We start from the raw sequence: 12920 nt of genomic DNA on the forward strand, positions 1-12920 counted from the left end.
CAGAACAAAGGCTATGCAAATTTAAAGAATGCTCCAATTCTGTCCAAGGCACAGGCCGTAAATAGCAGAAACGTTTCACTTTATGTACCACAAAATCAATTATCCACAACCGAATTTGCCTGAAATGAGCGTGAAAGAGGGTTACCACAACACCACGCTATATGTTCACAAACACAAGCAAACAACGCAAAATGTCCCCACAGCAGTGAGGTAATTAATGAGCTACCAGTATATGCGAACTTAATGAGTGTATTTTGACACGCAAAATAAGTCCCCACCAAGTGCAAAGATTAAGAGGTGTTAATCTTCGTCAAGCAGCAAGACACACGACCATGCATGTGCCCTATTACAGCTCACACAGTGAAGCTAATGTTATGACACGTGTGACACCAGCGACGGCCACTAGATGGGGCGGCACGCCTTACTTGTATCACAACAACGTGTCAGTAGGCTGGACACCAAGTGTCACGGCCTGAGATCCCCACCTCTCAGGGCGGAGTTCAGACGGGGGAAATCAAGATGGCGATTTTGCAATCTGGCTGAAGCAGCGTCCCACAAGTACAGCGGAAACGCCCCACGTCACCAATTTCCAAAATGGCGACCTCGCAAAGTCGCAAAACACAATGGCCAGAGTCCCCCGAACATTAGATGGTTTCACACTGTCTTTTGACCAACGTCACACCAAGTATAACGCTGCTTGAACCGTATGGGCCCCGTAAAAGCAATCAAGCCAACGACCAGACAGTCCACTAGATTTATTTCACTCCTGATTTAATGACCGGACACCTCAAAACGACGCACTATGGGGACACTTAAGTCTAAATTCATACTAAACCTTTTAAAATGGTTTTTCTGTAATCCCGTGAGCCGCTATGGGTTCTAGACAATTTCCAGGCTCCAAATTAGCAATAGGCATTACACAATGACCCTATACGAATTAAATCGATCTGCTAAATGGCAAAATAGATTCGTTGCTGAACTATTCACGAGCAGCTTACGCTCGGAGCAATTGGCAACAGGGCGCTAGGAAATAAAATCTGTTAAAAACGATAGCCCTTGGTTTATTAATTTCGCTCCTTATATTAAACACCACAAGCCTCTGCAGAAAGCTGCGGATAAATTGGGAGGGTATTCGAACGTAATGTTGTAGGTTCCAGCCACGGTCACAGCGTGAGACGCGGATCAAACCATTTACTCTAAAAAAGAAACAACCTCGATTCCAATTACATGTACATTAATTTCCCTCACATCGAAGGGTCTTATATAACACAGTAAACCAGTTCCGTTAACGGGACACCATTATGTAATATGCACAGGGGTACCATTATGTCAATATGCACACGGGTACCATTATGTAGGGATTATTAGGCAAGATTATGATGTCAATTAGCCAGAAATCAAATGCAACCCCGACTCGCCAGCGAATCGAATACACATTTAATTCCTATCTACTTGCATCTCATTAACGTCCAATTGAAGACGTGAGTCACTTAGCCTGTCAATATACACATAGTTTCCACTCGGAATGAAGCGCTTTGAAACTATGTACATACTGTGTATCTTATCATAAAAACGTCTATCTGAAGACGTGAGTTACGAATACCTGGTATGAATAAATACTGTGTTACAGTTTCCCCCCAATATAAAACAAATCAAATACACACAGACGGAATCAAAGAATAGTCCAGAGATTTGTTTAGATTGTACCAGCAAAATGAGATATTTATTATATCGAAATACTGTTACAAAATGCTTGCACCTGGTTGTGTGCAATCATTCATTCAAAAATAATACCACATAGCAAATGAACGAGCGCGTCAACAGGTATTTAGTGGAGACATGAGCTTCAGCTAAATAAACTGTTGTGCATTGAAAATATATATTTTGCCAGGCCGGTGTGAGTCCTACCTTTGATAACTCGCGCGGTGAAGCGGAGTTAGTCAATGGTAGTACACAATTAAATTCGATCTGGTCAAAATGATATTACAATTATAGCTTCGTTCTGTTTAAAACACGTAGCAAAGAATATGGATAGTATAGTTTTAGGAAGAAGAAAGAGGAAAGAGGTTCTCGCGAGGAGGGCTCTATGGTTGGCGTCACTTTTAAGATTTAAATGACAAAACTACGTCAAAAGGGTAGCTAATCCTATCCTTAGTTCTGAACACTATTTTGTATTAAAAGAATGTCGTTCTGGGAGCTTGAATGTTATCAAATACATCCTTGACCAACCTTTGTGATGATGGAACCTCAGCGGCGCTCGGAAACTGGATACCAGGGTTAAGTTGACAAAATTAGCTTCCAGCGCGGCACGCGAGTGTAACTTTACTCGTCCTTCTTTGGTTAAAGTATAAAGTATAGAAAAGTCGATCAAATCGTTTCATATGGAAACCCACAAGTGGTTAGCAAAACGGGACTCGCTCTAAGTCCTGATGTACGTGGTTTCCGTGGCGGTGCAGTTCTAAGAGCCCACCGGCTGAGGCAGCCGGCGTCTCGGGGAGAAGAAACACCAAAACTGAGCAACGTGTCTTGGGTGACACACGTTATATTAAAAAGGGGTCTCAAACTAAATTAGGCGTTTTCCTTTGTCTAACTCCAAAACCAGTTTTAACCAGTTTTAGTTGGAGTCAACAGAATTGTTTATACAGCTTTTACGGCCCACAGGAAGAGGGGAAAGACGCTGTCCTGTGCACCTATCACTCTCTCTCCTTATCGCTGGCCTAATCGCTAAGGAATCTTCTCTTTCAGATGTGTGCGCACACACACACACACCCACACACACACACACACACACACACACACACACACGTGCGCACCAACGCACACACATTTCCTCTCATTTGACGGACATGTTCACTCTGGTCTCAACGCAGTGGTTAGAACATAGGTAGAACAAAGAGGAGAAACAGTAATAATAACATTTGAGGACAGGTGTCCTACACATTCATTTATAGCGTTGCGTGGGTGTTTAAGGCAGTGTGTATGCGTGTTGTAATCCAATTCCACGCAGGTCTGTTTGCGTGTTGATTTGTGAGTCTGTTTCTTGGTTGAACGGTTTCTTGCGTGCCAGCCGATCTGCTTAAGCACTTAAAAAGGCAAAAGGGGTCGCTGGGAGGTTGAGGCGTCCTGGTTGCTTAGTCAGTGTAAACATCAAACTGGTGTGTGTGTGGTGAACCAGTGATTTAGTGCCAAGAGGGATGTCACCCTCCCCCTGTTGGTTTTGGTCCTCTAAATTATACTCACTCAAGAGGAACCGGTTTGGGGGGGGGTGTTGCATTGGTTCAACTTGCATAATTGTCAATTACAAACCCTCCCAATGTCAGGCTACACATTTTTCACAGAACATCAACATCCCCCCAAAAATCTTACACGCCTAGTAATTCATTTTCAATTAGAGGGCTGTGTTTTTTTGTACGCGCGGAGAAGTTGGGGGGCGACAACGCGAGCGTGTTTACGTGGGACGCGGCCCCGTGAAATTGTCACGCATGTGCTTGTTTCGTGCACACACCTGCGACTGACTAGACCCAGATGTGTTGAGCTTTTTGAGGGGCGCTAGCCGGGCCTCTCCTATGCACAGCTTTGTCTTTGTGTGTATGAGCACGGAATGTGCTCAGCTGATTGGCTGAGCAAGGAATGTGATAAATGATGTATGATAATAAGAGCGCCTCTCACTTCAGACAAGTGTTTTTTGAGGGGCGCCAGCCCCTCCTATGCCCAGCTTTCCGGGTCTGTGTGAACACAAACATTGGCTGATGACTTGATTGGCTGAGCAAAATACATATTGAAGATAAAGGTTAGGGTAGAAAAGTGAAGACGGCAAAAGTGATTGGCTGGAATGACATTTGTGAGGATTTGATTGGCTGAGCATGGAATGTGATGTATGATGATGATAAGAGCGCCCCTCACTTGACTTCACACCAAGTGTGAAGTGAGGGGTGAATTGAGGACGCAACAAGTGATTAGCCTTGAGGATTAGCCTTGAGGATAAAACGACTTGAGGATAAAATAGTGAGGACAGAAAGGTGAAGACGTAAATTGTGAATGGCCAGAATGAGATGATGTATGATGATAAGAACACCCCTCACTTCACATTGGTATGATTTTTCTAAAAAAAAAAATACGCTTGCGTTGTCACGTCGCTCATGAGCAGACCTGTCGTTGATCCAGGCGACAACGTCTGCATCACACGCTGCCCATCTGAAAGGCCTTAATAATCCTATCATGAGGACTAATGATGCATCTTTTTGAGTGGTGTAAACCACTCCAACAACTGGCTTTGTTAGTTTACGTGTCCACGTGTCCACGTGTTTGTTCGTACCAAAACAATTAGCATGGTTGCTATGGTCACTCAGTTCACACGGGTGTGATTTCATTACGTCAGACATTACGTCAGACCACAGCTGATCAGGCTATATAATACCTTACACCACTCAGTTCACATGTGGACACGTAAACTATTTTTCTTAATAACTCCCTTCCTCACCCACTCCCTCACCCACCCTAACATGATGTAAATGTTGTTCAAATATTTATATTCATTCAGTGATATTTATGTTAGTCAATATCTTTCGATTTGTGTAAGGAAATAAGTCAATGGCTTTACTTTGTTTCATTATCATTGATTGTTAGTAGAAATAATGAAAGTTGTTTATCCTCAAGTAAAGTAAAGGTACATCAAAATTGTACTTAACGCATTTTGGGCGGGAACCCGCAATGAATTCGGGAGTGTGGAGGGTTCACGAGGGGAAGCTCCATACCCTCTTCGAGAATAAGTGCTCCAAGGCCTACGCTGTGGTCGGAGCGATTCCGTCTGCGAACAACTGGATCAACGCAAACAGAGTCAATGTCCCTGATTACCTGTGGAGCGCCTACTGCTGTCTGGACAACAACGACAAGCCCACAGGGAGTGGTGCTGCTTGGGTCGAAAACCAAAAAGGTGTCAAAGTGGTAGAGGGTTCTCTGGATCAGCTGGTGCAGTTCTTAAAGTCACACAAGTTCCCTGCAGTAGGGGACATATTTGACAAAACTGCAAATAAGGAAAGTTGTATGAAAAGCAATAAAGCCCTCAAAAGGGAGCTTTCATGCAAATGTTGTACTAAGAAAATAACGGGATTAGATTTTCAATTTTCTCTTAGTTACAACTGAACAATGTAATAAGGATAGGCATAAAGCTATCAGCTTCCGCCTATACCTTTTCGATCATGTCAAATGAGTTTAAAACATGATTCTTCTTGTAATGTTCTAACGGCATAAGATTGAAATAAACCAAACCATTTATAAATGTTGTCTATGAGAATATGAAATATGTAGGCATCAGGTTTTAGAGAGAACTAGAAAAAGTGCCCTTCTGGGCACAGGTCTCCACCAGGAGGATAGGACTGTGTGAGATGTTTGGCAAAATGTTTAGGAGTAATATAAACATGTTTTTTTGTTTGTTATTTTTTTGCAACAATTTTCTTCATTTTGTTGAGGAAATGCAGAGCCAGATCACTCATAGCATGAGGATAGAATTCTGGATGAGCAGGACATGTGCAGCATTTCGTACAAAACGGGCCACTCCTGAAAACTTTGGAAGGCAATGTTAGCCAATCAGTGTAGAATCTGAGAAATCCAACAGACTCGTCTTGATCACATGACTACAGAGATCATGTGTACCGATTTGCGTGACATTTGGATGAAATCTGTGCGACTAACATAAGCAATGTGTTTTGCAGAAATCGGCCTCATGGTGGCGCTATAACCGGCAGATGTGGAGGGATGCAGGGACAATGTTTTTCCATGGCCTCTAGGGAGTGCGCATACATAAGTTGTATACAGATCGATGCAGTTATAGCTAAAAACAGGAATTGGCCTGTTATAGCGCCACCTTGAGGCTGATTTGGGGAAGAAATGAGTGGCATGTGGTCCTCGGCCTAGTGGAAATGTGCGTGTATAATTTCACGGAAATTGCACACTGTGTTTGTGATTTGTGGCATTTTGTTCGAAACGGACCAATCATGTGAGCTTTGGAAGGCAATCTTAGCCAATCAGGATGGAAGATGGGAAATGGTGCAGATCCGTGTTGATCACATGATACACTAGATAGTGTATACCGAATTGTGTGATGTATGGATAAAATGTGTACGAGTAATCTACAGAAATGTGTTTTGCCTAAATCAGCCTCATGGTGGCGCTATAACAGGCCGTTGAGGAATATTTGGGGCAGACGTTCGTCGTTGGCATCCAGGGAGTGTGTGTGCAAAGTTTGGCATGGATCGGGCCAACGGTGGCAGAGATTAGCTGGTAACAGACGGACGGAAGGAAGGACGGACGGACGCACACACACACACACACACACACGGACGGAGTGCAAAACATACTCTCTCCCCATGCCTTCGGCCTGGTGGAGACAACAATTAAGGCTTCTTTGGTATTTGTGTGTTTTTGAAAGAAAGGCATACTGTATACATTCAAATGCAAAACTACCCCAGGTGGTCTGCCATTGATGATGACATAGATAGGGAATCAACAGAGAGGGAGGCGTGGGCTAACCTGACTCCGCCAGATGGGGCAGCAGAGTGTACTCTCTGCTGCCCCATCTGGCGGAGTCAGGTTAGGCGTGGGCATGGGGTTGCTGATTCAAACTGAACAATTTAGTGAGAGTAAAATAACTGCAGCATACATTAGAAAATATTTGAATGTTATTATTTGTGAAGGGTTTAAATTTCTCCTGGCTACACCATGTTTTGACCACTACATAGTGGTCTAAAAACTGATGTAATCACTCAGTGCTGTATAAGGCATTACCAGCCCCCTTTGAATTTGTAACCTATAGAGCGCCGAAGTCCTGACGTCACTCGCTCATCCCCTCAATTCCCCTGGTTCACGGAATTAATTTCTCTCTGGAGAATAACATGGGGTGATCTTAATATCGTCTACTATAAGCATTGTGGTCCAAAAATAAACAAGCTGTCTCAGCGTTATTGTCAGGGACGTGTCTCTGTATCGTTTGCGACAGTCAAACGATACAGACAGCTCTGTTTCGCTGTAGCCTCGGTCCCAGGCTTACATTTCTGCGAAAAGAAGGGTTTCGCTGTGGTTCTCATCAGTTCGTTCATTCCCACAGCAGCGCAGCGTTGCGGTGCACCGCCTCAGTGGGTGGAGAGATGATTGTGCAACCATTTTATTGTGTCGTCAAGGCTCTGCCCCTCTGACTCACTGACAGGAATTACAGGTAACCGAAACCGTACTCCCCACACTGCAGCTCTCTCTCTCGCTCGCGCTCGCACACACACACACACACACACACACACACACACACACACACACACACACACACACACACACACACACACACAATATGGTTCACCTTCAGATCAAACGCAACTTCCAGTGAGAAAGGACAGACTGTCTTTCCGTCAACAAGTGTGGACTCTATTCTTTTCTCCTTTTTAACAACAACCACAGTGAGAGTAAACGTTGGGGTACATTGTAGAGGGTTGACTGACTTCCTGTATTGAGTGTGTGTAGTGTCACTCAGAGACTAAATGGCTTCCACGTCGTCTCTTCCAGAAGAGGATTATTCCTGTCCTGTGTGTTGTGACATCTTTAAAAATCCTGTTATACTTTTGTGTAGCCACAGCTTCTGTACCGACTGTCTACAGAGATGGTGGAGAGAGAATATTATAAAGCAATGTCCAGTTTGTAAGGAAATACATCCAACGGAGAATCCACCCCGTAACCTGGCTCTGAGGAACCTGTGTGAGGCCTTCACACAGGAGAGACAGAGAGCTTCGAAACGTAAGAGAACTCCTTCATCAGGGTCTGAGGATCTCTGCAGTCTGCACGCTGAGAGACTCAAACTGTTCTGTCTGCGATGTCAACAGCCAGTGTGTGTCGTGTGTCGAGATTCTAAAAAACACACCGACCACAGTTTCAGACCCATCGATGAAGCTGCTCTGGAGCACAAGGAGGAAGTCCAGAAATTACTGAAGACTTTACAGGAGAAACTGAAGATGTTTAATGAGGTTAAAACAAACTGTGACCAAACAGCAAAACATATCAAGGTCCAGGCCCAACACACAGAGAGGAGGATTAAGGAACAGTTTGAGAAGCTTCATCGGTTTCTACGAGAGGAAGAGGAGGCCAGCGTCGCTGCACTGAGGGAGGAAGAGCAGCAGAAGAGTCAGAAGATCGAGGCTCTGAACAGAGACATATTAACCCTTTCAAACAAAATTGAAGCCATAGAGAAGGAGCTGGGAGCCGAACACGTCTCGTTCCTGCGAAACTACAAGACCACCATGGACAGAGTCCAGCTCACACCGCCGGACCCACAGCCGGTCTCGGGACCACTGATAGACGAGGTCAAACACCTGGGCAACCTGGCCTTCAGAGTCTGGGACAAGATGAGGGACATCGTCTCCTACACTCCTGTCCTCCTGAACCCCAACACGGCCCATCTATTGTGCACCCTGTCTGATGATCTGACCAGCGTGAGACGGGGATATCGGGATGTTCTGGACAACCCAGAGAGGTTTGACCTCTTGCCCATGGTCCTGGGTTCTGAGGGCTTTAACTCAGGGACTCACAGCTGGGATGTTGAGGTCGGAGACAATACATACTGGAAAGTGGGTGTGTTAGCAGAGTCTTACCAGAGGCAGGGAAACGGAAGAGGTCCAGAATGGAGAATAGGGTTATCTGAAGGCGAATACACTGCACTCTCCTCAGTGCCGTCATTCACTGTTCTCTCATTGAAGCAGAAACCTCAGAGGATCAGAGTCCAGCTGGACTGGGATGAAGGAAAGCTGTCATTCTCTGATCCTGATACTGACACACACATACACACCTTCACACACACCTTCACCGAACCACTCTTACCATTCGTGCTCAATTTGGACGATACTGTCCCTCTGAAGATGTTACCTGGGAAGATCAGTGTAACTGTGGATAGACATGATGATGATGAATATGATTATGATGATGAGGATGTTCATGACGATGATGATGATGATGGACAGTCAGACATTGAGTCTTAAACCGGGAACCCCTTTTTGCGGCACAGAGTTGCAGTGATACGAGCCTGTAGGTCTGCTATTTTTGGCGCAAATGTTTGAACATATACTTTCAGAGCGAACGTTTTTAACTCAAATCTTTGCTTCTGGGGGTGGTCCCTGGAACAACATATTTTCAGATGAGGGTCGGCAGCCAGTTACATATAATTCTGGGGGTCCTTGACGTGTGTGTGTGTGTGTGTGTGTGTGTGTGTGTGTGTGTGTGTGTGTGTGTGTGTGTGTGTGTGTGTGTGTGTGTGTGTGTGTGTGTGTGTGTGTGTGTGTGTGTGTGTGTGTGTGTGTGTGTGTGTGTGTGTGTTTACACTTTAAATGATGTAAAAGTTATTTGGGATCCTTGTGCCTTTAAATTATGTCAGCAAATTGATGATCATCACAAGCTGTACCTCTTTTCTAATCGGACTCTGTCTATTGTGATTGGTTGATTCCTTTTTCAAATGTTTGTATACTAGAATTTCGCGGGCCTTTGGCCCGCTCATCCTAGCGCCATGCGATACGCAAATGGGAAGAAGGCAATGGCAACCCATGATGTTTTCATTTATGCATTTGCTTGGAAAGCGCAAAGTTGCCAAGCTGGCTGAGTGACCTTGTTTGGTTTTGTGTATTTGTGTATGAAAGCGAGCATGGCAAGGCGCAGGAACAGTATACTGTACTGTACTGTACTGTACTGTGCTGTACTGTAAGTCTTTGTACTGTACTGTACTCATGTGTACTGTACTGTTCTCTGTACTGTTGTTATTAGTGCTGTGTTCTTATTTTTTATTATTATGATTATTATTATTATTATTACATGGATTAATATTCTGATGTACTGTACTGTACTCTGTACTGTTGATATTATAGTTGTTATTAGTGTTGTGTTTATTTTTTAGTATTATTATTATTATTACATGGATTAATATTCTGATGTGAGCTTTCTTTCTGTACTGTAGTCATGTGTACTGTACTGTTCTCTGTACTGTTGATATTATTGTTGTTATTAGTGTAGTGTTCTTATTTTGTATTATTATTATTAGCGTTTTGTGCCATTTGCGCTGCATCGCGAGGCGATCCAAAATCCCCCCCCCCGCGCACGCACGCACGCACACACACACACACACACTGTACGTAGCTGTTTTGTGTTGCAGCGCGTTGTTGCAGCGCGCGCGTGTGTGTGCGTGTAGTGTTGGTGTTGTTGTTCTTATCCATATATGCGCCTCGGTTCGTCCCGCGTGTACCACGCCAGGTGTCGACGCGGTCGTGTTTGCATTATTTTAACTGTGTATGTATGTAATCGCAGCACTCTCCATCCAAGTTAGAATCAGTGTGTGCGGTGTGTTGTTGTTCTTCTTCTTCTACTTTTGGTATGTGTGTGTGGGTCACGTGGTGGGCTTTGAGCAAATGGGAGAGGGAATGTAGTGTTGCCAGGTCCGCGTATTGTAAGCGAGTGGTAGTGTGTGTAAGTAGCGTGTTGAATGGCATTTTTTCTGTGCTTGTTTTCATAGACGTGGCAACAAATTAGGCGGGGGTGTCGGTGCTTGTGGCGTGTTTGTGTTTATTATTGATATTGTTTGTGAGTCTGGACGGGAGCCGGCTTTAGTGGCAGTGCAATGACAAGTTTTACGCGGGTGGTGTTGAGTGTGGGCGTGCTGCGCGACATGAGGAGATAGCCGTGGATCGACGCGGAGGGTAAGTCTGTGACGTGTTAGTGTGTTTAGTGGGTTGTTGCAGTGTGTGTTGCAGTGTGTCAGTGACGTAGTAGCTGGTGCCTGTTTTTCCTGGGTTGCGTACAGCTTTTTGGGTACACCTTTTCAATTGTATAATAGATAAGTAAGGCCAAATCCTGAGTGGCAAAAACTACTTTCCTGGCCTTGACAGCCCATACATCCACACAGAAAAGTCCTATCTGATTGCATTAAACAACGTTAAACAATGTTAAACTCACTTGGCATGTTGCTTTGCCACTCGATGTGCCATTCACTTTAAGCATGAAATGAAATGAAATGAAATGAAATGAAATGAAATCTATATTTACCCAGGGTATCTGGGCTAAGCTCAAGAACTTGTTTCCAGCCAGGCCCTGCTCATAGAACACATTTCATCGTAGTGGTTCAATGCCTTGTTCAAGGGCACTTTCAGCGGTGGTAATTTTAACGTGTCGGACGGCTGATTCGAACTAGGAACCTTCCGGTATCAAGACCGCGCCGCTATCCGTTCGGCCACCGCTGCCACATGCCATGCGCATGCCATGCGCATACCCTCTATAGTGCTTTCTCACTGTTCTCAAAGGGAGACGGAATGGAAGGATAGGCTATATATTTAATAACAATAATAATAATAAGGCCAGGGAAACATGATGAGAAATGACTAATGACTCAGCAAAGTAAAATAATATGGAAATGCAATTTATAATGAATATTATTATATATGAATATTACAACCCATATCACACAGGAAAGTGTATTTATGAAACTAATAATAAAACAATCGGCTTAAATACTAAAATAGACGTGATAGACATGTATAAATAGGCCAAGCACTGTAGATAGGCACTGGCTGTGAATAAGGACAGTTTGTATAAAGTGATGCAAAGTGTCATGAATGGCGGACTCATCTCCAAAGTGCTGTCCCATTCCTTTCACAACAATGTGGAGCCCTTGCAGCCTCTCACCCTCAAGCACTTACAGCTGACGTCACTAAAGTCAATGAGGGTTCAGGGCTCAGGGCTTGAGGGAGGCAATTGGGATTGGGCCAAATGCTGTTATAGGGCCTACCTGAAGAAGGTCCGGAGGGACCGAAACGTTGCCTTTTATTAAAGTAAAACTCATGCAGCCTACCGAGCAGATATATCGGCCTACTCAATGTGCGGCATATTATGTCGTGTGCATACAGTGGCGACACTGGCGACTTATTGGCACATGGGAAACTTTTACAAGTGTGAAATAAAACTAAGACATGCATGTATAGAGCCTTGTATGCCTACAGCTCTGGTCCATAGCCTTACTGCTCTCTAAATGCATTAGAGCTATGGACCAGAGCTGCACCCGATGTAGTACGAGAGCTAACATGCATGTATGAACCCATTTTGGGCGGGAACCCCTTTTGGTGTTAGCATTATGCTATGCTTTAGCTATTGAAAAATAGCAGATCTACAAGCTCGGTGGCGCGCTACGAGCTTGTAGGTCTGCTATTTTTGAAAAGTCGAAGAACCACTGACACAGAAACATAGCTTTTTCAGAAAACTGTCAGGATGTAGAAGACATTTTTAGAATCTGATCTCAGGTCAAAATGGGTTAAGAAGAACAAGTAGAACATTTATAGCCCAGAATCAAATAGGCTTATATGTTGCATTTGCTGTTAAATAATTATATGTAGAATTAAGGAGGGATAACTTGGAAAACAAGTAGCAATTCTTCCACATTATTTAGACTGTATATGTATGTGTACACAATATGTACCAATATCAACACAGGGCAGACAGATTCATAGTTTTTAAGTGTTTTTCGAGTGGTGCAAACCACTCCAATAACCAGCTTTGTTTGTATGTTTGTGTACCTGTGTACGTGTCCGTGCACAGGTGAGCATGGTTACCATGGTCACTGACATTACGTCAGACCACAGCTGATCAGGCTATATAAGACCTTGCACCACTCAGTTCACACGGGTGTGATTTTTTAGTTAAATATTGCTGCAATGTTAATATTAACGGGATGGAATCTGTAGTGGAAAGAAGACACTCAACTCGTCTTCTAGGGTATTGCTGTTTCTAGGGTATCTGAAAGGACCTTAAGGGTGACGAGGCTATATATTCCGTCTCTTTGTTGTTCTTATTTGCCGTTCTTATGTTCTTCTGGACCTGCAGCGTGGCTCCCTCCAGAACGTGAGGTTCTTTATGCA

At 44.1% G+C, this 12920-nt stretch overlaps 2 protein-coding genes across 5 annotated transcripts in view; both read left to right on the forward strand.

Annotated features, from left to right (window-relative positions):
* The window catches only part of tarbp1 (TAR (HIV-1) RNA binding protein 1), a 54173-nt gene that overhangs the window by 24007 nt on the left and 17246 nt on the right, over positions 1-12920 (forward strand). The window lies entirely within an intron of this gene.
* On the forward strand, positions 7524-9011 carry LOC306931426 (E3 ubiquitin-protein ligase TRIM35-like; the record flags this gene model as incomplete). The annotated part of the gene is made up of 1 exon (XM_079512828.1): positions 7524-9011. The coding sequence occupies one exon, from the start codon at positions 7524-7526 to the stop codon at positions 9009-9011; it is 1488 nt and encodes a 495-aa protein (XP_079368954.1).

This window comes from Electrona antarctica (genome assembly GCF_951216825.1).
Source record: "Electrona antarctica genome assembly, chromosome: 10".
NCBI lineage: Eukaryota > Metazoa > Chordata > Actinopteri > Myctophiformes > Myctophidae > Electrona > Electrona antarctica.